This window comes from Ammodytes marinus (assembly GCF_949987685.1).
Source record: "Ammodytes marinus genome assembly, chromosome: 4".
NCBI lineage: Eukaryota > Metazoa > Chordata > Actinopteri > Uranoscopiformes > Ammodytidae > Ammodytes > Ammodytes marinus.
Window position 1 is genome coordinate 29,597,704 of NC_137233.1, and position 23,314 is coordinate 29,621,017.

At 40.9% G+C, this 23,314-nt stretch overlaps 4 protein-coding genes across 4 annotated transcripts; 2 read left to right on the top strand and 2 right to left on the bottom strand.

Moving 5' to 3' along the window:
* Positions 1-1,130: 1,130 nt before the first annotated feature.
* LOC307249775 (acyl-coenzyme A thioesterase 1-like) lies at positions 1,131-4,993 on the top strand (the record flags this gene model as incomplete). The annotated part of the gene is made up of 11 exons (XM_080026627.1): positions 1,131-1,239; positions 1,712-1,921; positions 2,605-2,704; positions 2,792-2,982; positions 3,079-3,254; positions 3,393-3,509; positions 3,715-3,800; positions 4,098-4,191; positions 4,287-4,367; positions 4,579-4,711; positions 4,893-4,993. 11 exons carry the CDS (start codon positions 1,131-1,133, stop codon positions 4,991-4,993), a joined length of 1,398 nt encoding a protein of 465 aa, XP_079882753.1.
* A 459-nt stretch (positions 4,994-5,452) lies between these two features.
* Positions 5,453-6,593, bottom strand: LOC307249776 (protein S100-B-like; the record flags this gene model as incomplete). Its single annotated transcript, XM_080026628.1, has 2 exons — positions 5,453-5,593; positions 6,465-6,593. 2 exons carry the CDS (start codon positions 6,591-6,593, stop codon positions 5,453-5,455), a joined length of 270 nt encoding a protein of 89 aa, XP_079882754.1.
* Positions 6,594-8,421: 1,828 nt separating this feature from the next.
* inpp1 (inositol polyphosphate-1-phosphatase) lies at positions 8,422-14,407 on the top strand. The gene is made up of 6 exons (XM_080025695.1): positions 8,422-8,589; positions 9,367-9,572; positions 9,677-9,737; positions 10,534-10,734; positions 11,321-11,495; positions 12,654-14,407. Exons 2-6 carry the CDS (start codon positions 9,369-9,371, stop codon positions 13,144-13,146), a joined length of 1,134 nt encoding a protein of 377 aa, XP_079881821.1. The 5' UTR covers positions 8,422-8,589; positions 9,367-9,368; the 3' UTR covers positions 13,147-14,407.
* A 131-nt stretch (positions 14,408-14,538) lies between these two features.
* dnajc14 (DnaJ (Hsp40) homolog, subfamily C, member 14) lies at positions 14,539-22,648 on the bottom strand. The gene is made up of 7 exons (XM_080025694.1): positions 22,511-22,648; positions 19,335-20,801; positions 19,107-19,213; positions 18,610-18,729; positions 18,282-18,442; positions 17,990-18,092; positions 14,539-17,658 (listed from the first exon to the last, which is right to left on the bottom strand). Exons 2-7 carry the CDS (start codon positions 20,583-20,585, stop codon positions 17,361-17,363), a joined length of 2,040 nt encoding a protein of 679 aa, XP_079881820.1. The 5' UTR covers positions 20,586-20,801; positions 22,511-22,648; the 3' UTR covers positions 14,539-17,360.
* Positions 22,649-23,314: the final 666 nt, after the last annotated feature.

Here is a 23,314-nt window from a genome sequence, read left to right on the forward strand (position 1 = left end):
TAAAGATGTGTGGGGAATGGGGATATTAGCTTATATCTCGTTTCTTGTTTTGAAAATGCCCCTCGCTTTTAAAGTGTTTACTCGTCTTTGTGTTGTGTTCTGCTTCTAATCGGTTGTAGCATGTGTGACTCTCCTGCGAATATGTTTCTAATAGGCCTTCAAAATAAAACTAGAAAACGAACTGCATCCGCAACAAGGACGCTACTTCCGACTCGGAGCTGTCCGGCTTCAGTCAGGCATTTTCGTCACTCCCCCGACTGCACTCGGCTACTCTCGTCTACTTTCCAGACGAGCTGAAAGTTAGGTCGAACGAGCCTATTATTTTAGGCTGCATGGCTCCGTCACGTGATCTGTCGTTCCCAAAAACGTGACCAGGTTCGGAATAAAAAATAAATACATAGAAATAAATTATGGGAAATTCCAATATTGAGACAATGGCAAAATAAACAATGATAATAGGTGTCATGACTCGTAAGTCCCAAAGGAATATCTGCTCAGAATATACTTGACTGTAATTATATAACATTTAAAAAGCTTTATAATGTAATGTAGGCCTACCTGTTGGAGAACATTTTGGGGGATATATTGAAGCACGCTGAATATTAATATCTGATCTCAGATAAAAAAATAAAATAAATGGTTTATTCCTATTCAGAGGGACTATGCCTACGACTTTATCAAATGTTAAGTTATTTATTTGCAAGGGTTTTGAGAAACAATTAAAGGGAAAGTCACCACCAAAGGTGAAAATGCTTTGTTATACATGACATTCCTTCATATTTGAACTGTCTTTACATTTACTTGGGAGGTAAAAGGTCCAATAGGATCCCTGTCAGAATGATAATGACTAACCATATAAAAGTCCAGGATTTTCCAGTCAGAAAGCAGCTTTTTACGTCCGTTTTGTAACACAGCACTGGGCTGGGAAGTTATCCTGGACAAAGTTCTAAAGTTAATTGCTAACAGGACCAAGGAGCAAGTCTCAACGAATCCAAGCAGCAACCAATCAGTTGTAAGGTTTAATATTTAACTCTTCACTTCCGTTCACCACAATAACCTTATTTCACAAGAAAGACACAGCCTGTTTGATCTGTACTCACTTCCTTTACAGGGTCGACAGAAACACCACAATGGTCAGAGCACATATGAGTGTGACAGCAGTACGGCAGCTCATACAAATGAGGATGGCCCTCTGCGTCAGTGTGCACCGGAACCTGGCGTCTTTGCATTGTGCTTCGGGTAAGAATATTGTTTGTTTTTTCTGTATTTTGTCTATCAAGTGGGTTGTTGGAGAGCTCGAGTGGAGCAGTAAAATTTACTATGACTCTGAGCAAATATGCCCAGCTGCCGCCGAGATAATACGTGTACTTATCCTATAGGGCCTATTTTTGTTTCAAGTGTAAAGCATTTTCTAGAACTCACGCAAAACACAGTTAATATTTAGACTGTGCTGTCTAAAAAAGGGAACTGCAATGATTTACTCCTGATTTGTTAGAGCAGTTGTATCATATAAATATTCACAAACTGCACCTCAGCAGTATACATACCTTACTAAGCACGAACAAATCATTAATTGTCATTTATTTACTAAGGAAATGTCTCACAGATGTTTTAATCTGCCCTCGAGAGTTGACAACTCACTATAATTCTTTGATATTGGAGCATTTACAGTATACTCTCTAATATCTCTGTCTTTTTTTTCTACCCGTAGGTGGTGTTCGGTGGAAAAGCGACTGTAGACCAGCACCTGTACTGACCGCCACCCCTATTCGTGCCCTCGTAGATGAGCAGATTAGCATTAAAGGAGGCTTCCTACCCCCACACTGTCCTGTCACAATGTGGGCACGGTTGCACAGTGAGGATGGCGACCTGTGGGAGGCTTTCGCACATTATAACTCAACTGAAGATGGCACTATTAACTGTGAGTCCCGCTGACTTTGTTTCTTTGGGATGAAATGTAATGGTTTTTCTGTAGCACAAACATTCTACAACACACAATAAACTGGTCACAATAAGTGTTGGAAAGCTAGTGTGAGATTAATTATCACCATTATTGTAATTTTGTGCATGCAGCTAATCGTATATATTTAACTCGCGGCCAGTGTCACATCTCATTTTTAAAAAATCTACAAAGAGGGTACAACGTAAAACATTTTCCCAACTGGCCTGCTTGGCAAGTAGATTAGCCTTTTACTGGCCCCTTGTATATTTTCACTGGCCTGGCAGCCAAAAAAAAAAATAATATTTTTTTAATTTTGGTGATTATTATATGTACAGCATTGACTTTCCCTTTAGATTTGGTTGTTTTCTTTTAGTTAATGAGATGAAATGTTGATACATTACAAATGATATACATTTAACCACTTGAATCTTACAAAAACGCACAAACTGTGACCAGCCGTCAGTGGTCCTGGCAGGCCAGTTGCCTTGCATATCATATTACTGCCCCGGGCCAGCATGCCAAGGGTTATGTTGAAACCTGTCAGCTTGTAGTGTATAGTTGCGATTTAATTAGATATTTTATCATTTGAACCATTTAATTTGAGACTACTATGCAGGCAGCTGGTAACCTTCTCCTCTTCTTCCTCTCCTTCCCCTCTTTAGTGACCAGGGACCATTCAGTCGGGGGTTCATATCTGGGCTGTGAGCCAATGGGACTTTTCTGGGGCCTGCAGCCAACTCTTGGTTCAAGAGAAGGTTTGAGGCAGGTGATGAGAGATAAAAAAAAAAGAAAAAAAGTTTAATAGTTATTGATAGTTTCCTGGCTGAAATGTGTCTTCTTTGTTTTCAGGTTGAGGAAAAAGAACGTAGAAACTCCCTATGTGGTGCTCATGTCCTTACTGGAGGGCCATGTTTCACCCAGTGAGGGAGGGAGCACGGAGCTGGCTGCCGTCAGTACTGAGCGCTGGTACATGGCACCGGGCGTACGGAGGGTAGAGATTCGCCAGGATGGTATCATAGGGACGTTGTTTTTACCCCCTGGTGAGCACAAGACTTGCAGCATTCACTCACACATTGTATGACTTGATGGAAAGACTGTTTCCACTAAGCAGCATCTACTGTACTGCTCTCCTGCAGGCCCAGGCCCATTTCCAGCCATGTTGGATCTGTGGGGAATGGGTGGAGGACTGGTGGAATACCGTTCTGCCCTCTTTGCATCCAAGGGCTATGCTAGCCTGTCCCTTGCCTACATAGGCCACAAAGACTTGCCTGGCCCAAAGAACCGCATCAATGTTGGTGATTCATATTTCAAGGTCAGATGAGTTGCAGGCTTTATTTTATCCTATGCTATTTAAAAAAAATCTGCTTCATGTGCATGTATCACTTAATTTGTTTAAGGGAAAAAAAGGGTGCTCACTTAAAACTAAAATGATATTGTCCCTTTTGGACAGTCAGCATTCCACCTACTCCGAGATCATCATCAGGTCTGTGGCGACAGAGTTGGGATCATCGGTCTCTCCTTCGGAGTCTACCTCAGTCTTCGAATCGCCACTCAGACTGGTGTCAAAGTATGTTGGAAAGGCCCATCTCTCATCCATTTCTAAATCTTAAGTTCGATCAACACATAGTTGAGTCACAGCTGCATGTTGGAATGAAAAGGTATGGAAATAAATATACACCATGCCTAGCAAGTTAATTATGACTTCTGATAGGTTTGGTGTGCTTGTAGGATAAAGTTTGTTGATGTTCGACAGTTTCTGTTCTCCTTTCCAGCCGTCCTGTGTGATTTGTATCAATGGCCCAATAGGAAGTACCATCAAGCTCACAGATGCAGAGGGCAGGACGGAAGAGTTTGAAAGGTACAAAGTAAATAAAGATGCTACTTGTATTAGGAAGGAGGTACAGACAATTAAGACTGTGAAATTGTCGCATGAATTCATCTGAACGGTTTATGTCCAGTTGCAGGTGTCATAGGTCTATAGAATACAGAACTACCGGTAGTTCAAGTCTTATAGATTAACAGTTAGTTGTTTATTTAATTGTCATATCGATAGTCATATCTAGTCAGAAAGGCTTTCCTGTATTTTAAACGATCTGAACTGTTTTCCTGAGGACTGATTGAAAAATAATGAACAGTGTTAACTTGTGCTTTTAAGTGAACAGAAATATTGGACCTATGACGATCAAGGATACGTCAGTTTCAGAGCCATCTCCTCGCCTGATAACATTTCCCCTGAGAGCAAAGTGAAGGTGAGGTGTTTGTGTGTGTGTGTGTGTGTGTGTGTGGGTGGGTGGGTGCGTGTGACGTTGACGTTGACCTAGGAGAACCTCTTGTCCTTTTGCAGGTGGAGCACCTCACCTGTCCGTTAATGTACATAGTTGGCGAAGACGACCTGAACGGTTCAAGCGCAGAGAACGCAAACCTGGTAGACTGTCACTTATTTTACAATGTTATCAATGATTGATGTTGTAAGCTATTTATTAAATACTCATGGATCATATTGTTTTAGTGTTTTTTTGCCGATTTTTAAACTTGTTTGCTGTAATTTTCACTTGAACACTTGTTTGCACTTGTCTATGGGCACACTGCAAACGTGTGTGTCTATGTACTCATTGCACAGTTTTGTTGGTCATCAGATCCAGGAGACCCTGAGTGCTGCAGGTAAATCCCAGCTATTCACCTGCTTGTCATACCCCGGTGCTGGTCACCTGATCGAGCCGCCATTCACACCAAATTCAAGAACGTCGATGTGGAGCGTCAAACCAAAACGTGAGCTCCATCGCAGGGCTGCATTTTTTTGCTGTTCAGCCAAATCTTGTTTTATATACTTCTTGTTGTACGTACATCACATTTTGCTGCTAGCATGATGCTGTTCATTGTAATATTGAATACGTGCTATTAAGGAAAGTGATCCTAATGGTTACTCTGCCCTGTTTTCTTTCTCCTGCAGTGATCACCGTGTGGGGAGGTTACCCCGCATCCCACGCTGATGCCCAGGAAGACGCCTGGAGAAAGATCCTGGATTTTATGGAAAGGAATCTGAGATGGTGAATCAGCAATGAAATCCAAAATCTTGCATTAGGAATCGCCTGATGTGACTGTGAAACACTGCATTTATCTGAGCGAGTTTGACATGCATTGACTCATTAATTCGCATTTAGCAGGGTGCAGATTCTCCACAAGGGAGAGCTGTTTGGTAAACAGTCAGAGCAGTTCTTAATCCGCCAACAAACATATCCAGAACAGTAGGAAAGTCATGTATGTAATGTCAATGTATGGTTCTCAATGATTTGTCATCAACTACACATTATATTTGATGCAAACAAAAACTTTTAGGATACTAAAAACAAAAAGATGGAACAAAGATCAGAGCTGGTCAAAAATCTTCTCAGTCTCCTTGTTTTACACTAATCACTCAGTTCCACTTAGAGAGTTTCGGACACTCAGTTTTCTGCGATGACATTTTTAATGAGTAATGATTATACATGCTGACCAATAATGAATGAATGGCTAGGCTGGTTTGAAGAGTTCGTGGCACGCTGAGGTAACCATGGCGATGAGGGCGATGAACTCTTGGAAGTCGATCTCCAGGTCTCCGTTCTGGTCGAGGTCATCAAACAGCTCGTCCAGAATTTCATTCTCGTGGATTTTCTGTTTCGGCAGCAGGAAGAAGGGAATGTAAGGTGTAACATCTTCAGGCAATGGCTGACACATTAAACATTTGACTGGACTAACAGAAGGTGGTGGTAGCTTAGTAAGTACCTGAGGCAACTTTGGTCATTTATATGTGTGTGACAAGTATATAGTCCTTTTAGGTTACCTGTTACTCTACGTAAACACTCATCTTTAGTTACTTTCAAAAAACATCTTAAAATGTACCTCATTTTAAAAGCTTACGATAATGTGTTAAACTGAATGTATGTTATATTGTGTTTTTGCTTGTTAGCTACATCTTTACATTGCTTTTTTACTATATGTACTTAGATGTATTTTCATTTTTGTAACATGACTTTGTAGTTGTTTTAGCTCTTTAATTTTATTTTTGTTTGTCTTTTTTCTTTTACTTTATTTCTTTACCTTATTTTATTTTAATGTCAGGTGGACATCCTTTATAAGCCCTTCGGGGTTTCTTTTGTCCCACCCGTGCATTTATGTATGTCTATGCGCATCTTCTTGCCATTTTAATCTTGTTTATCTGCACGAATACAACTAAACTAAACTAAAATAGTCAAGGCTCATTATCTATAGAGCATACATTTCAGGGCCAGACGTCAAAACAAGTTCAGTGTTGGACTGACAACGGACCAATAAATGAACCCACATTGACATCCCAACAGTACTTTTTGTCAACATATTCAAGTATTTAATTGACAACAGGACACGTTTCAACTGTGACACACTTTTAACTGAAAATTAGACATGCTTGTTAAGAGGCATGTAACTTAAAGTTATTTGAGTTATTACAAACATTACACTACGGAGTGCTGCCACAAACATGATTTTATTTTAATTTGACACTTACCATTACAAAATGACTCATCTCATTGTTGATTAGCGCTTTGAGCTCTGCTTTCTTCAGCTTGCACTTGTGACCAGAGTATTTGTGGAAAACCTCGACAATAGTGACCATGCAACTCTCCAATGCTGACATTTTCACTGAGGCCTGCAACAAACAATTTCAGTCATTCTCCCAATGTACAATCCTGAGAGAGATTGTTTGTTTTCTGTATATTTTCATACATTAAATATTGCAACAGGATTTGTACACTTCATATTATGTTAATAGCAAGAAAAAGATTTTAAAATGTTAAGAAATTAAATGTTTAACTCAAGCATTTAGCCGTTCTTACCTCCATCTGAGGAGACTCCTCTGTCTTGTAAGGATCCTATACAAATGATAGCTTGTCCAGTAATCTGACGATTGCCTCGCCCAGTTTACTGTTGACACTTTGCTGTATTGATCAGCCATACAAAGGCTTCTTAGCTGCCTTCCCCTGCGTAATGGAAGACTAATGCAGAGCCCTGACCAAAAACCATTTGTTCTCGAAAATGTAATTAGAGTGTGATCAAGTTTCGACATTTCGTCTAGTGTGTCTGTGTTTTCAATTAGGTCCAGATAAATCCAGGGTGTTCTAAAAAAAAAATTTAAAATGCAGCATTTACCTCTAATGTATTTTCACCCACAACAGTTGTACCGACTCTACAGACGCAAAAGCAGAAGAAACAAACGGTTTCAAATTTCTTCTCATCTGTAAATTAGATTACTGGACCTTCATTATCTAACATAATAACAACCACCACCCTTCTAGTTCATGGGAACCTAAGCACTCTGGTATAACACATGAGCCACAGCAAGTTTTATTTAATAAACCATCTGAATAAATATTTTGCATTGGTTGCATTGCTCTCTTGCATGACACATCTTAATGTTAAAGCATGTGTCCAACTTCATCAACAAAAGTGTCGTACTCCTCCAGAAAATCTCCTTATGTTGACATCTGGAGTTTATGTAAATATCAGAGGAGGAACAGGAGCTCAGATCTTACGTAAAAGATACCATAGTCTAAAAATGTTACAGTCCTGCTTTCAAACTCACACTACAATAAAACTGCACAAGCTGTAAGCATCCAAATCTATTTAAATTACCAAAAGTAAAATGACTCCCTTTGCACAATGGCTCATTTCAGATATATTTCTGGATTATGATAATTGAGGGATTAATGCATATATACAAAAAGATAATTAATAAGTCATAGTTATATTTTGTATGAATAAAACTATATGAAAAGTAATAGCAACTCAAACATATAATGCAATAAAGTACAATAATTGCATTGAAAATGTAAAGGATGATGTAAGTACAAAGCATGAAAGGGAAATACTCAAGTAAAGTACAACTTTTTGAATAATTTTTACAATTTGAATTCACATAAGGCACATTAATGGATCAGTTTGTTTACATAGGCCATAGTCAAAGAACTTTCTGAGTTTTTACTTATTGTGTTCAAATTGTGACCCTGCTGATGACAACTGATGCATTCTTACTTTAGGCCCATCTTATCCTGTAGTGTTTTGTTTTTTTAAATGGTGTTTTGGTTACATCTTTTTTCTTTTCTTTTCTATCTGTTTTATTGCAAAGATGTAAATGTAATATTTAAATTGTAAAGTACTTCGAGCTGCATTTCTCATGTGAAAGGTGTTCTACAATTAAAATGTTATTGTTTGTATTATTGTTATAGTTGTGGTCTAAAAAGATACTTTCAGCATAACTGTCCAGCAATAACTAAAATCGCCCCACAATTTAGCTGAAGCTTTAAATTCCTAAATGCACATGAACGCACCGCGGCTGCATTTCCTGTTGTCCGTACCTTGTCGATCTCACTCACCGTGCTCTGCAGCCTGTGTCTGAACCTTTTGCCTAGTGGCCTAGATGAGAAGTTCCGCCCTTCCTGCTACAGGAAACTAGCGCTGACGTAAATAAACTAGACCAGACCCCTATGTAAATTAATACAACATTCTCTGTTAAATTGTACGTCCTCTTTCATTCGAGTGTCACTAAACTATCCTGTTTTTAGTGTCAACGAGCTAGTTACAGGTCGGAAAGGACGTCACAGCTACTGAGAGCGACAGAGGTAACCTCGGTTTTGGTAAGATTTTTGGTCTTTTTCAGTGTTTTTTTTTTTTGGTTGTCTGACGTTTAAATTCCTTTGCTACATCTTTTAACCTCTTGAATGCTAAGCTATACCCTAACCAACCAGTTCACTGGATGTGAAGACTAGTGACGTGAATGCAGTTAGCTGACAGGAGTTGCATTTTTTTTGCATTTTATTTTAAGTCCAAACAATCAATTGACATTTAGTTTTAATGTTTTTCCATCTCCCCAAAAAATAGAGCTGCTGCATTGTTCCTCAGACATGGCTAATAGCAGCCACTCAACAATGTGTAGGTGTCACTTTTTCGTGTTTTTTTTTTACTCACTTTTTTTGCATAACGTTGGTTATAGGTTTGCATACTGACATTTTCCAAATATGCATGTGCAAACTTGGATTACTGGAGTGTTTTATTGGTTTGTGTTTTTAAAGAGGACTGTGAGTTGCATAGAGATAGTGATACTGTGCTGGTTCACATGCAAAGACCTCAAGCCACCACATCCCTCCCTCGCAGCCCTTGTCTTTTTTCGGATATGCCCTGTTTTCATTTTGAGGCTATAATTAGCTCAGTGTGTGCAAGACAGTATGACCCGCCTTTTTATCTATCGCTCTCTCTCTCACACACATTTACACACACACACACACACACACACACACACACACACACACACACACACACACACACACACACACACACACACACACACAGACACAGACAGTTTCCATCTCCCATGTTGACTATAAACCTCTCCCTCTTCTCTCTGCCCTCTCCAGGCATGGCTGATCTGTTGAGCTCGCTGCTCCGGGTGGCTGAGAAAGCGGCCAACGTTGCCCGGGTGTGCAGGCAGGAGTCTCATCTCTTCCAGCTGCTCGTTCAGGAGAAGAAAGGAGATGACAAGAACAAGAAGTTCATCCAGGACTTCAAGACGCTGGCCGACGTCATCATCCAGGAGATGATCCGTCACGATGTGGAGGCCCGGGTAGGAGAAGTTGGCCGCGTGTGGGAGTATATTGACGGTGTGGACGAACATGAGTAGGTGGTGGTGGTGGTTGGTAATCATGTCCTGTCTGTTCTTTGGTTCAGTTCCCTGAGATGGCTGGCTTCATCAATGGAGAGGAGTCCAACAAGTTTGAAAATGGGCTTGGTAATATTTCACGCAACACACACACATGTCACGTTCATGTTTCTCGTGTAAACTAGTAAATCCCTGTGTTCCCTCAACGGTTCTCTTCAAAGGCAGATCCTTCAGATTTGCGGCTCAGGTTGCCAGTTGGTTTGTGGTATTTAAGTAGTTTAGAATTTGCACTGTGAAAGTACTGGAACAACAAAAGCAGGTTTTGCCTTTTTGGCTACTCTTGTGATGAGGGCTATCCCCGAAAAATTGAGTTTTCACCATCTTCCTGAATTGGTTGATATTAAAGCTGACACTTACGATTATTTGATTGGTGTATAAAACATCTGAAAAGTTTAACAGCACTATTTTAAAAGTCATAATTCCCTGACAAGTTGACTTACTGTGAGTTTGTGAACCGGTGCTCTAAACCTTGTGCTTCGTACTGACTTCTAGGCATTTACATTAAAGTTTTGATATTCATCTGACAAAGTGATAAACTGAAGCAAACTTGCTAATAACCAAACAAAATCTTGTGGTGGATTTGGGCCCCAAGGAATTAATCATCTTGTATCTGTTGAAAATAGGACTATATAAGATTAACATGTTCTGTATTACAATAAGCACTCCACCTTTTTTATTTGAGTCAGGACTGAAACTATCACTTGACTTTGATGATCTTTCACATTGACTGAATCATCACAATCACAGTAATAACATCATTTAAAAGCTGACACATGAAGGTGTGACTGTCTTGATTATATTGGCGTGCTGCACTTTGCGCTGTGTCGCTTGGTTGTAAAGTATTCAAATGACTGTGTGTCACCAGGAGAGAGTGTGACGGTGACAGTGTGCGGTACGGAGGAAGGGACCGCTAAGCTGCTTGCCACGGTGCTGGACGGTGACCACACTGCTGCTTCTCTGCTGGCTCAAGCCATCCACCAAGACCCCCAGACCACCCACCTCACCACAGAGGGTCTGACACTGCCCCTCAGCCCCTCTGAGCTCGGCATCTGGATCGACCCCATAGGTAGAGACGACCATCCAGGCTCGCAGTAGCAGTAGAGTAGGGCTGCACAATCAATCATAAAAAAAATTGTGATCTTGAGTTATACTGTCTATATATGAATAGTCAATATCATTTCTAATTGATGATTGATTGATTCTCATATTCTCTTATGCATTCATGTCACTATGCATGTTCACTTCTTTTGCTTGGGATCAGTCCCAGCGGCTATATCAATGTCAGTTAGCTCCACAATGTAAAGCAAAACATGGTATTAATGTATCATTCGCGCAAACAACTCAATAGAATAGTGTTCCAACTTCAAGCTCTAAATGGTTGATATAGGCTGGTTTTCTTAACCAAGAAGCTTTAAATACAGCGGTTGGTTGTCCAAGCAGACTGTGTGCTAGATTTTATTTATTTATTTATTTATATAATGTATTCTGAAGCTGTAACTTAACATTCTATGTCTTAAGGCTAGTTAATTTTTTGATATTAATTCTTGACGAGAAAAAGCGTGGTTCACATTTAAGCAGGAATCTTACCCTACAGTAGAGTAAAAAAAAAGCCTCAGTGAAGACTGTTTGTGTCTTGTTTTTTCTTCATTAAGACGCCACGAGCCAGTACATAGAGGGCAGAGAGGAGGTGCTGGAGGAGGGCCACCTGTTTCCATCAGGTCTGCACTGTGCTTTGGTCCTGATCGGGGTTTTTCTCCGGAGCACAGGCCAGCCCGTCATGGGCGTCATCAACCAGCCATTCAACTACAAAGATCCAGCAGGTGCAGGGTAAGTTGAAAAAAAAATATCAATGCAATGTGTGATGGTCACATAATCTGAAATGTTTCCTCTTGGACCTCTTGAGTTTCTGACATGTTGGAACATTCAAACAGCAACTATATTCCTTTTTATAAGCATAGGACTCCTTTGTCCTCTAAACAGTTTGATATCTCATATAGATTCATTGAATCTTTGTGTCTCCACATTTCTTTGTCTGGTATTATAAAAGGCAAAAAGTTTCCCAACATTACTGATAAAGTAAACTTGACTTGAGTACAGTCCAGTACAACAGCCCTGCCATTAAGTTTATAATGTTCCCTTTTTGTTTTTGTTAGGTGTGGGGGGAAGAATGTTAAAAACACAAACTCTATGGCAGAGTAGGTGTATCGTGTTGCAGTAGATTGTACAGCTGTTCCTCATATGGTGGCCACTAAGTTCTATTTTTTCCACCACACCAAATATGGATATTTTCAATAAATGTAGTATTGTTCTTGCTGTATATTTAATTTATATAATCCTTCAATTCTCAAAAGATTATTAAAACTCACTTAAACAACCTGATAAAACCCCTGAACCTTGTGTGCAGCTATGTAACCAAGCTGTAATACAATAGATTGCCAGCTTTTGGCAGAAAGCTGCTATAATAGATATTTGGAAAATATGACAAAGCGATTGGTTGTAGGGATTAACCTACGGAAAACCAGAGGATTATCACCTGAATCTGAAGCTCCCCTCGGCTTTGAAGATATTAATAGTTTCAGCTCATTGTGAAGCTGTTTAACCCACAACTTTACTGTTTTGGTTCAATCTCTTAATGCTCTTGGTGCCGGTATTTGGCTGCTGTTTTCAGTGAGATAGCTCTGAAAAAGCAGTGAAGCACTTAGGATCTAAAGAATCATATATTTCTCTCAGGAGCTAGTGGAACTCAAAAGTATAGCAAAAAAAAGGGGGGTAAATAATGGACTTCGATTGATCGGAGGCTCCAAATGAATGATTATGCTGCACCGTAACTGATAGATGGCCAAATACACAAAAAACTGTTGCAGGAAGGGAACTCGGTCATCTTCGGTGTCATTCTGGGTTGCTGTTGTGTGAGCTTGTCTCTCTCTCTCCACTGAAGTGCAAAATATTCTCAAACCACCACTAATTTATTATTTGCATTCACAGCTGGAGGGGGAAGTCCTTCTGGGGGGTGTCCTGTGGCAGCATCAAAGCGTGCTCCGAGTCCCGGCCAAAGCCTGGGCCTGGAGGGGGGCTGTCTGTGGTGCTGAGCTCCAGCGAGAAGCCGGTGGTCAAGGAAGCCCTGAGCTCGCTGTGCGGCCCCGACAAGCTGATGTACGCCTCCGGAGCCGGCTTCAAGATCCTGTGCGTCATCCAGGGCCTGGCTGATGTCTACGTGCTGTCTGAGGGAAGCACCTTCAAGTGGGACTCCTGCGCTCCTCACGCCCTGCTCCTGGCCCTGGGAGGGGGAGTGCTGGACCTGACCCAGAGTCTAAAGTCCAGCTCCGGAGCACAGGATCAGCTGACAGAACTGACCTATCACCAGCCCTATGCCGAGTACAAAGGAGCAGACCGCTGGGCCAACCACGGAGGCCTGGTGGCTTATCGAGACTGTTCTCAGCTACGCAAAGTCATGGAGACTCTGAAAGGAAAGCTGTAAGGACGTGGAAGATGTGATCGAGCAGGAGCTGAAGCGGTTATTGCTGCAGATACTATTATATATTCAAGTTTTCTATATAACTAGAGGGGAAAGGACTGGTGTACATGATGAAATATTTTAAATAATATTGTCTTTTTAGCAGATATATGTGTGCAAGTGTATATATCACAAGATGAACATGAGGTCGGGGGCTAAATAATGTTTCAAAATACTGTCTGGTTTGTTTAAAAGGGGGTAAGTCACAGCCGGGGTGCATGACCAGGGAGGGAAAAACATGGCGCCAAGCAAGAGTTGATGAATGAATCTGATTCATTTGAGAACAGGAAACAAAGAATGAGTGGTAAGGTCCTCACAAGGCTCTCAAGACGCAGGCTAAAATGATTCACTTCGAAAGACAATACACAGTACAAGAAAAATCACATTTAACCTGAAAGGAAGAACAGGTTTAGGAAAAAGCTGATGGCTATCATACGAATCCAAAACAAGGAAGCTTGTCTTGCTCAGTCACCAACATTTTGGTTTTAGAGTGATCTACTTTCTACAGCAAGGAATGGGCAGACAAGAATTTGTTTCAGTCCATTTTTATTGTCAGCTTAAATGAATGACAAGTTGTCGAGCTGTCGGGATCCACTACGTAAGCTTCCTCCTAACTAAACTTTATTTGTCCACTTTTGTTTATCTCAGACCTGATGATAATTTAAGAAACATTAGTTAGGTTTGTAACAGTTTGTCTACATGTTACATGAAGAAACATAATCACATAAGTTAAAAGAAAGTGCTCACTGCTGGACAGCTGAGGAACCGGGCTGAGAAAAGGTGATGTGGCATCAAAAGATCACTACAGGCTGTTTCGGAAGGATTTTACTTAACCCTATCTTACCTCTAAAAGATTATAATGAGTCAAGTGAATAAAGGAGACTCCAATCAAGCAGCGTGCATGAGTCTGCACCCTCTCTGAAACGACTCCTTCTAAGGAGCACAGGGATAGCCATACCCTGCACTCTTTCCATGGCTATTTGCCCCATCAGTTAATAAGGTCAGAGCATGGAAAAGCCATATGAGGCAAAACAGTGACAGAAAGCCCCTTTTCAGTGTGGGTTTCCAGTTAAATTAAATATATTATCCAATTTGAAGGATGGAACCTATGCAAGCTAATAACCTCTAAGTGACCTGGTTTAAAGTGGTATAACTTGTTTATGCAGTAAGTAGCTGCAAATTAATTTGTATTGTATACTGAGAATTAAAACGGAACAACAATATGCATATAGGAAATCATCTTTATTTTGAAAACCAGATAAAGCAGAGGGGGAAAGAAACCCAACGGTGATACTTTAAAACTGTTTGCCAGCCAGGGAACTCGCATCATAATTCCCTACAAAAAACCCTGATGATTGTCAGATATTTTTTGCAATACTTCTGCATATTCTGTGTTGAAAAACTTGAAAAGAGAAAAAAAACACATGTGAAAGTGACCTCTTGGGACTTTGGACTGTGACCATAAACAAACAGCACTGTACATTCTCAAGTCAAGGTGGACGTGTTGAAAACAACGTACTCGGTTCGACGTGGTGGAACCAGTTTCCAAGGCAGGAACAGACTTCGAGGGCCAAGAGTTTGTAAGAGGAAAAAATGGGACAAATTAACCAAGTCATCTTTGTCAATTATCACACAATAACAAACTTATATAACCCTGAACAACTTGAAAAATGAATTGAACTTTTCATAGTTCTGTAGTTTGACTACCATCTTCTTCCTTTTGCTGTCAAATAGTCAGAATAATATAAATCCAGGACTTTAACATTTCGAGTTGGTTCCATTTAAAAGGAATAGAATTTTAACCAACCAAATCCCTGTCAGGGAATCTGGTCAAATACCAGAGGAACAATTTGACACATGCAGAGAAACATGGCAAACTTACTAACAGGTTCCTCTTTTGAGGCTTCCAGGCAAACCACCCTAATGCATTATATTGCCATATAACAATTTTGATACGCTGGGGGTTTCGCGAGAGTGTATTTTTTCAAATCATGTAGCATTTAGATTCCACTGAAAGAGAGCTACAGTCTGTTTAGGCTAAATTAATTGATGACTGATCAAAATCCTTCTCACGTTATGTATGGTGTGCAAATGAACACAAAAAACAAAATAATAAAAATCATTGAGCAATGTACTTATCAACAGTCAATTAAAAAATATTTGATCAATTGCCTTATCACACATAATAGTCATTTCACTACACTCTCACAATCTTCACGTCAGATGTAAACAATTACAGTTCTGTTTTTCTTAAATTAACCTATGATGAAATTAAAGTACTTCTATGTGAGAAATGGAACCCAAAATACAACCAATTATTATTTTTTCGAGGCCTTCATGTGGTGACGTATTAGATGACATTTCTCTGACTCTGTGACCTTGACATTTTGAAAAGCTGAATCACATCCAGGTGGCGGTAGTAACCTTAATTAAACATTACTTTATGGCACATGGTAAAACAAAGTCTGGTTATTCATTTAATTGCACAGTAAGATTTGGGGAGCCATTGAGATGACACTCCTGAAATAAGAAGATAAAGATAAATCACTTAAAATGTATTGGATGGCTAGAAAAAAAAATTCTGATGTGATTCATTATTTCAAATGTTTATTTTAACGGAAGTTGGACCCTAATGGAAACAAAAATGTGCTTTTATAGAAATGAACTATTGAATTCACATTGCATGAAACTCAAAACCTTATAAAAGGCCAATTATAAAGTCAGTGGTTAAAGTCAAACTAAATAAACATAGGTTGGGAAGTATTGTAAGTTTACATAAAGGTCAGTCTTGCGTCAGTATTTGTAAACAAACACAATTTCTGATCTCAAACCACATACACGTAGGAGTTAAATGTTGTGTTTTATTACTCGGACTGACTTTTTAATGAGTGCTTGCACAGTGAATCAACAGGGGGCAGTGGAGATCAATGTGCTCACAGAAACGAATCCCTGGGTAAAAAGAAAGTAACATTTCAAAATGTCAAGGTGCCCCTAATAAAGTTTTGAGACCTTCATGAAGTAGCTCAGTGTGGGCTCAGGATCACAATAACGCCACTGAACACATCCCTGCTGTTAGATTTGAAACAATAGACAGCAGTTAGGATTTAGATGTTTGAATCAGAACATCTCAAAAACATTTTTTTTTTTTTTTTTTACATATTCAGCGCAAGGTTCGTTTATTAAGAAGAGTATCGTTTTTAGACTACTTTTTTTGTGTGTGTGTGTGTGTACTATTTAATAACTGAAGAGTTGCTCCGGAAAGATTCAAGTAATATGTAATTGTGCATCATCTCCGTTTTAGAGACAATTTCCCCATTTACAAAGAACTAGGAAAATTAATATAAATGCTAGTTGCCTCGGGATCCGTTATGCTGGAGGTTGACCATGTGAGACTTTTGTTGAGGTATGAATACTGACGTATATCTTGCCCTCTCAAGCTGTCTGTACGCACAGTACCAGAGATTCATACCTTCCCCTTAGATTTTATTGTTAAGGCCAAGGTCTCTCACAAGGTCAGCTCACCCATAGAAATGTGTCTGCTGCATGTAAGTTTTCAAAATGCTCTCCTGTTTTTTTTGTAAATTTAGTTTGGGTGAATTAGATTCATTCTTGAAATATGATAGGCGAGAACTAGACCCACAAGCCACTAACATGAATGCCACCAACACAGTAAAGCTGCCCAGGTCATAATTTGTCTTCATCTTGATTACAGTGATCCATAACTCACTGTCACACTGACTGTTTCCCTCTCGTCAAGTGACGCACTGTCCAACCCCTTAAACTAATCTTATACAAAACTTTATCAACAAAAGTGAGACAACTGAAGTGTTAAAATGCAGGTGAATAAATCATGCATTGCAGAATTTGGCAGGAAATGATGAGAGGAAAATGTGTCATTACAGCCTTCTGATAAAGATTTCAATGCCAAGGCTACAGGCGTCTTAAAGTAAATAAGGTCAAATGAGATAAAGCACCGTCACTGCTTCAATACTTGTATTCAGTCAACAGGCTCCTCTTCATGATCCAGTCTCTCTCTCTCCCCTGGCTGATCTGAAAGCAGCCTTACCCACATGAATCTTCTCAGGTTCAGATCTTGGCATGCCAACAGGCAGGCGAGAGACAAACATGGCCATTATTTATTTTGTCCCTGTGTTGACACACTGATAAGTCTACACACTTCACCTCTGGAAGGGTTTGCGGACCTTTTTCCTCCTTCTGGGGGGTTTGCCACTTTCGGCCCAGGACTCGCTGGACTCTGGCCTGTGGCCCCCCGGCACAAAGAAACCCGTTGGGCCTGTAGGAGGGACAAATGGGGGCACCCCAGCACCAGGTGGGTGTGGTGGATTGGGCGGACCTGGGGGGAAGAAGCCCCCATTGGCAGACATGTCGTTAGGAGGTGCTCCTTTGAAGATGCGGTTGAAGAAGTCCTGCAGATCTGCAGGGTTAGTAGGACCTGGGACGTGTTCTGAGGGCGGCCTGCAAGAGAAAGTTAGGATGTTCAAGCATAGTCTTCTTTAAATGGTCATTACAACATAAAGTATAACTGGATTACAAAAAACAAACAGTAAAAGTAAATCCTTTTAACATCACAAGCTTTTACGTTGTTGTTCTTTTAAGAACATTAATTCTACAAAATAGTTGAAGCTCTCTAATTTTGCAAAAAAAAGCATGAATGACGAACCGTGGTGAGAAAATATATGCTTTACTACCATGGAGCCACAACCCCAATATGATATATATTTTTTTAAACGGAGGGCATCTGGTGGCCCTGAGACAACGCGTATGTGTTTCATTTGAAGGGACGTACCTTTGTCGTGGTGCATTGGTGTTGTTCTTTGAACCAAAAGAGATGTGATAGGGCACACGGTGTGTGTCAGGAGAAATGCCTATTCTTTGGCAACCTGCCCACTCTGAAACATGACAGCATCACAACAGGTCACATGACTGAGAGAAAAGGTCTTACCTACAGATACAGGCATGGAGCTGGATGGACGGTTATAATAAACAAACTCATGGAAGCTACAGAATAGGAATATATAATTGTTAATTAAGACAATAACTAGAGGGGCAGACAATCTTTAGAAAAAGCTTAATTTCACCTGTAATATCGAAGACCTTTCCATCCATAAAGGCAAAGTATGTGATGCGTAGGCCCAACATGCTGGACTCGGCCCACAGGTCCCCCTCCTCAGCACTGTGGCAGCGGTTGCATTCAGCACAGAAGCGGGCCTCAGCAGGTTCGCGATCCATCTCGAACCGCCTGCAAACACACACACACAGGCCACCAAATTAAACACGACTGTGGTGAAAGTCTACTACACAAGACACCATTCAGCTGCGTGCAATACATAATGTTTATCTTCAGTCTTAGGAAATATCTGACGCTGGTGTTTGGTTGATGATGGGTGTGTAGGGAGCAGGACATACCTGTGTTTTCCTTCACACTTGGTACACATCATGGTGTTCATGGCTTCCTTCAGGTCATCCTGCAGTTTGGTGAGAAACTCGTTCATGGACTTTGAGAGCTCGGTTGCTGCCATACGCTTCCTGCACGGGAATGAAAGAGTTGTTAGTGATACATGAACATGACAGGCCAAACTAAGAGACCAATCACACTCTTTATCCTCGCACAATTATAGACCCATTAGACTGAATTATTTCAGAAGAGAAAGATGGAAATGTCAAAACGATGGACCTAGGACAGAGTCAGTCAAATTCTACTAGGCCATCACTATTTTGCACATATTAAAAATGTAGGAACCCTGAATCTTCTTAAAAAAAAAAGAATTTTCAATTCTACAGAATAGTTAAACTTTTCAAATACATAAAACTAATAAACGATTAAGAAAACATACGTCTAAATGAGATGATACTCGATTTAGAATGTACTTGTCCTGTCATAACCACTTTTTGTGTGTACTTACAACTCATACTCTTGTCGTGTCTCAGGGTTACTGACAATATCCCAGGCAGCCCTCAGTACTTTGAAGGCCTCTCCAGCTCGTGGGTGTTTATTCTTGTCTGGATGGACCTGAAAAAGAAAGGACAGGGGAGAAGGTTGCATGAGTTAAAGAGAAAAATTCTGCCTGATTTGTCATTAATTCAGATACTTTCCACTAAGCCACAGAGAAACCACAAACACACACACTCACCTGGACAGCCAGCTGCCTGTAGGCCTTCTTCAGCTCAGCCTCGGAGGCGTGCACCTCCACACCGAGCACTGTGAAGGGGTCTAGCTCCTCCTCCGGTACCTCGGCCAAAGCCAGCAGTCTCTCCAGCTCCTGGCCTGGGGGGAATCTCCCTGCTTTGCCGGGTGACTCGTAGCTGGACTGTGGTGCATGGCCAACCCTCCTGAATTTGCTTCGGATTCTCTCCACGAGGGATTCCACCATCTTCCAAAACCTGGACTCCTGAAAAGCTGTCCAATAGCGCTTTCCCCTCTCTCCGCCAAGGCGTACTGCCACACCCTTTGCCCAGTGGGAACCCAGAATAACCAAAGCATAGAAAACAGTCATACAAGTTAAGGCAGCCGTCTTTAGCCACTTAGCTGACCTAACAACTTTATCCACCAAGTCTGCTCCTGTGCGTTTAGTCCATTTCAGAATCCGACAGGCATCCTCCTTCAATCCTGCTGTATCTGTGAACTTTACAAGGAGCCGCTGCCCAAAGTTGTAAAGTTTCACCCCTCCCGTCTCCACGCCGACGCCACAGTAGTGAGTTAATGTGACGATAATCTCAATCATCATGTGGACGGAGGAGATGCACCAGGAGCTCAGAGACTCCGACAGCATCTCCTTGAAAGCCAAGACGAGCTGGTTGCCCGTTCGCCTGCGGCTCCGGTTCTGCTGATGGTGGTGGTGGTTACGCCTGCGGGTCTGCTTGTGCCGCCCGCCGCTTGGCATAACGTTGCCTTTTGGGATGGAAGGAAAAGCACTTTGACTGCTCTGCTCTGGAAGCGATCCGCCGCTCCTCAGTTTAAATCTCCTCCCGGTTCCCATGCTCCTCCAACCAGACTCCCCGTTCATGTGCTGCTCCTTCGCAGCTTCATCCTCTTCTTGATTTATAACATGCAAGTTCTCGTGATCTGCGCCGCCGCCGTGCTGGAACCCACCTGAAGCCTCCTCCTCCTCCTCCTCCTCCTCAGCGTCCTCTTTGGCCTCTGTAGGTCCACCATACTCTGCTTCACCGATCCCAGAGTCTAGCAGAGTGGCTAGATCTGGGCTGTCCTGAGAATTGAGATCTGGGGCCATTTTGTCCTCCGGCTCGCAGTCATCGTCATCAGCATAATTCTGTGTGAACTCCCACTGACCAGGCTGTGTAGTCCAGGGGGAAGCACCGTCGGGCGCCTCCTCGTCAGAGTCTTGAACACCATCCATCTCCTTCTCGGCTGCTTCTCTCTCCATGGTGCTTACAGCTGTTTGATTCAAGCGCTGTGAAATGGGAATCTCATGGAAGACGATGTCCTGGATCCATAATCTGTGGCATCATTTTCCCCAGGCTCTCGTAAGAAAAGCCAGACTGGGGGCTCCCGGGGGTCAGTCTCAGGTCCAACATGTCAGCAGCCACTTCCAGGTGTCAAAAGGCTTTTACAAACCTCCCATCATGCATCAGGCAGTTATCTGAAAAGACAGGGAGTTTAACGCACACTGTTTCCAAACACATTGTGAATAAGCAGAACAAAATGATGAATATAATTCCATCATAAATTATTTATATATTCTTTTAGATAAACAAAAAAATCAAAAATCAACGCTAAAACATGATAATGGAAAAAGTAAGAGCAGAAAGAACCGCCACTATGATGATATCAATGTATCAACCGGCACAGATTTTTGCCAAATTGTTTAATCCAATGGCTGCTAGTCTTTTTAAAACTTGGGGTGTAACATAGAATGTCAATTCATGTTAAAACACATTTAAAAACCTTTTTGCATCATATGATATATGTGAAGTATCATATTCAATTCCCTGGACAAACCGCAAACACTCACATTATGATTATTTTATCTAGACTTTCTCTCAATTGAATTTATTCCATAAAGAGGAACTGTAAATGATACACACACCGCAATTAGATATTGTATTCACACCACCCACCCTACAGATCAGCAAGGCTAAAACAATTACTCAATGAACCAACTCCATGGTCAACAGAAAAATTAATTGCCAAACTATTTCAACAACAGCTTAATCGTCTTAGTTAATTATCAAGCAAAAAGTATAAATCCCCCAATCCTTCTTGTTGTGTGCATTGCTTCCCTCTGCTTTGTGTTCCAGTAAACTTAAGATATTTGAGCTCCTAGTACTGTTGGTCAGACAAAACAAGATATGTGAAGACGCCACATTGGGCTCTGCAAAACAATAACACAATAACAGGCATTTGTCACTACTTCCTGATGTTTAAAACGCTTAACAGTTAAAAGAAGCAAACATTAATCGTCCAGAAGCAGTACATATTCGCAGCCTGGTAACAAATACCTTTATAATACGTAATTCTATATAAAGGGACTAATACAAATCAAACGTTTTTACCTTACACCTGCTACCAGTCATACGAAGAGATTACAATTACAAATATCTTAACTCACCATGTCTGTATAAGAACACAAGCTGCTCCTGAATAAAAGGAATAAACTGAGGAACGACTAACGTCGTTGATTAATGATTCACTTACATGCCCTTATCTGTCCAGCCGTTGTAAAAGTGTGCTAAAGTTAGCTGAGATAATCAAAGTTGCTCTAACACGGACATGTGTCACACTACATTCAGTTATATCGCTTAGTTGTTTGCTAATTTAGTTAGCCGCTGAGGGAAAAACAGTGCAACTGAAAATGGGCTACATGACCAAACGTTTGACCTTTTTAACCGATAAAAAGCGAAAAAGAAAAAAACAGCCATTACAAAAACGGTCACTGATGACTGGTGAACACGCTGACAGATACGATTAAATTAACTTTAACAACAACAGCTGTTTTAGAAGGAGGCTAATGTTAGCAGACAGTCAGGGTGTTAGCATGAGGAAGCAGTCGGGATGACAGACAGGTGAAACAGGGACTAAAATTAGCTTGCCTTTAGGCTCACTAACCTGGCAGCATTTCGGCCGAATAAGGTCTGAAACGAATATTAAACGACGGCACAGCAGCTGACACCTTTAGCTCGCAGACGGCCAACCGAGCTGCAGCTAGCAGTTAGCTAATACCAGCAACGAGCAGGACTAGCTAATATTAGCTTCTGTATCCCCTTCCTGTGGGTTTGACGATGAAGCTAATGCATGTTAGGAACATCAATTATACAGCACTTTGCATTCAACAGACTAAATGTCATATACCTGTCGGATAAGTGTGTAACCTTGTTTGTTAACAGACAGCCAAGTGTCCCTGTTCTTGTTTTTTTGTTTGTTTTTAGTTGTTGTTTTTTAAAGCCACTTCTTCTTCTCCTGCTCCATTTCCTACTTTCTTCCAGTCCCTTCTTCCTCCCCCATCCTTCTTCGTTGTTTATTGACTGTGAGCAAACAATTCAGAGAGGCACTACTGCCACCCAGTGATATGTGGGTATAGCTGACATTTGAATTAATATTCGACCTTGAACTTTTGGAGCACATTTTTATTGATAAATATTTTATGTTAACTCACTTTTACTTTACCTATCTGTTGAAAAAGATATAGGCCTACAGTGTTACACTATATTTCCCCTTCTGGCAACCTCTCTAAGCTAAATAGACTATTTCCCACTCAGGATGCTTCAGTTACTCTGACTGTGTAATAAAACACATGGCCAAAAGTATTTGGACAATCCTGTCTTGAGCACTTCATGGAGGCATTTAACAAAAACATTGCCCCAGGTTTAGTTTTTTTTTCTCCAAAATGCCCCCTGTCAGTTAAAGGTGGAGTAAGCGATTCTGGAGAATGCTTGTTGACGAAATCACTTTTTGTCAAAAATCAGTGAATATATCCTCACGATCCGCAACCAACCTGTCCATATTTGTGCTGAAAGAAAAATCCGGTATTAATACACAGCCTTGGCTCTGTAAATTAGGCATGCTAACTATGGTGGGCCATTTGTTTACATACACTTAGGCCTACATTTACAGCCATAGGCTGTGTATTAACACTACATTTCTCCCCCAGCACAC

What these genes read in the sequence shown, in the direction of transcription:
- inpp1 (XM_080025695.1), top strand. Translation starts at nt 9,369, where the DNA reads ATGGCTGATCTGTTGAGCTCGCTGCTCCGGGTGGCTGAGAAAGCGGCC. An exon ending in CATCTGGATCGACCCCATAG is followed by an intron (nt 10,735 to 11,320) that starts GTAGAGACGACC and finishes TTCTTCATTAAG; the next exon opens with ACGCCACGAGCCAGTACATA. An exon ending in AAAGATCCAGCAGGTGCAGG is followed by an intron (nt 11,496 to 12,653) that starts GTAAGTTGAAAA and finishes TTGCATTCACAG; the next exon opens with CTGGAGGGGGAAGTCCTTCT.
- dnajc14 (XM_080025694.1), bottom strand. Translation starts at nt 20,585, where the DNA reads ATGGAGAGAGAAGCAGCCGAGAAGGAGATGGATGGTGTTCAAGACTCT. An exon ending in ACAGGCAGCTGGCTGTCCAG is followed by an intron (nt 19,214 to 19,334) that starts GTGAGTGTGTGT and finishes TTTCTTTTTCAG; the next exon opens with GTCCATCCAGACAAGAATAA. An exon ending in AAAGGTCTTCGATATTACAG is followed by an intron (nt 18,093 to 18,281) that starts GTGAAATTAAGC and finishes GTCATGTTTCAG; the next exon opens with AGTGGGCAGGTTGCCAAAGA.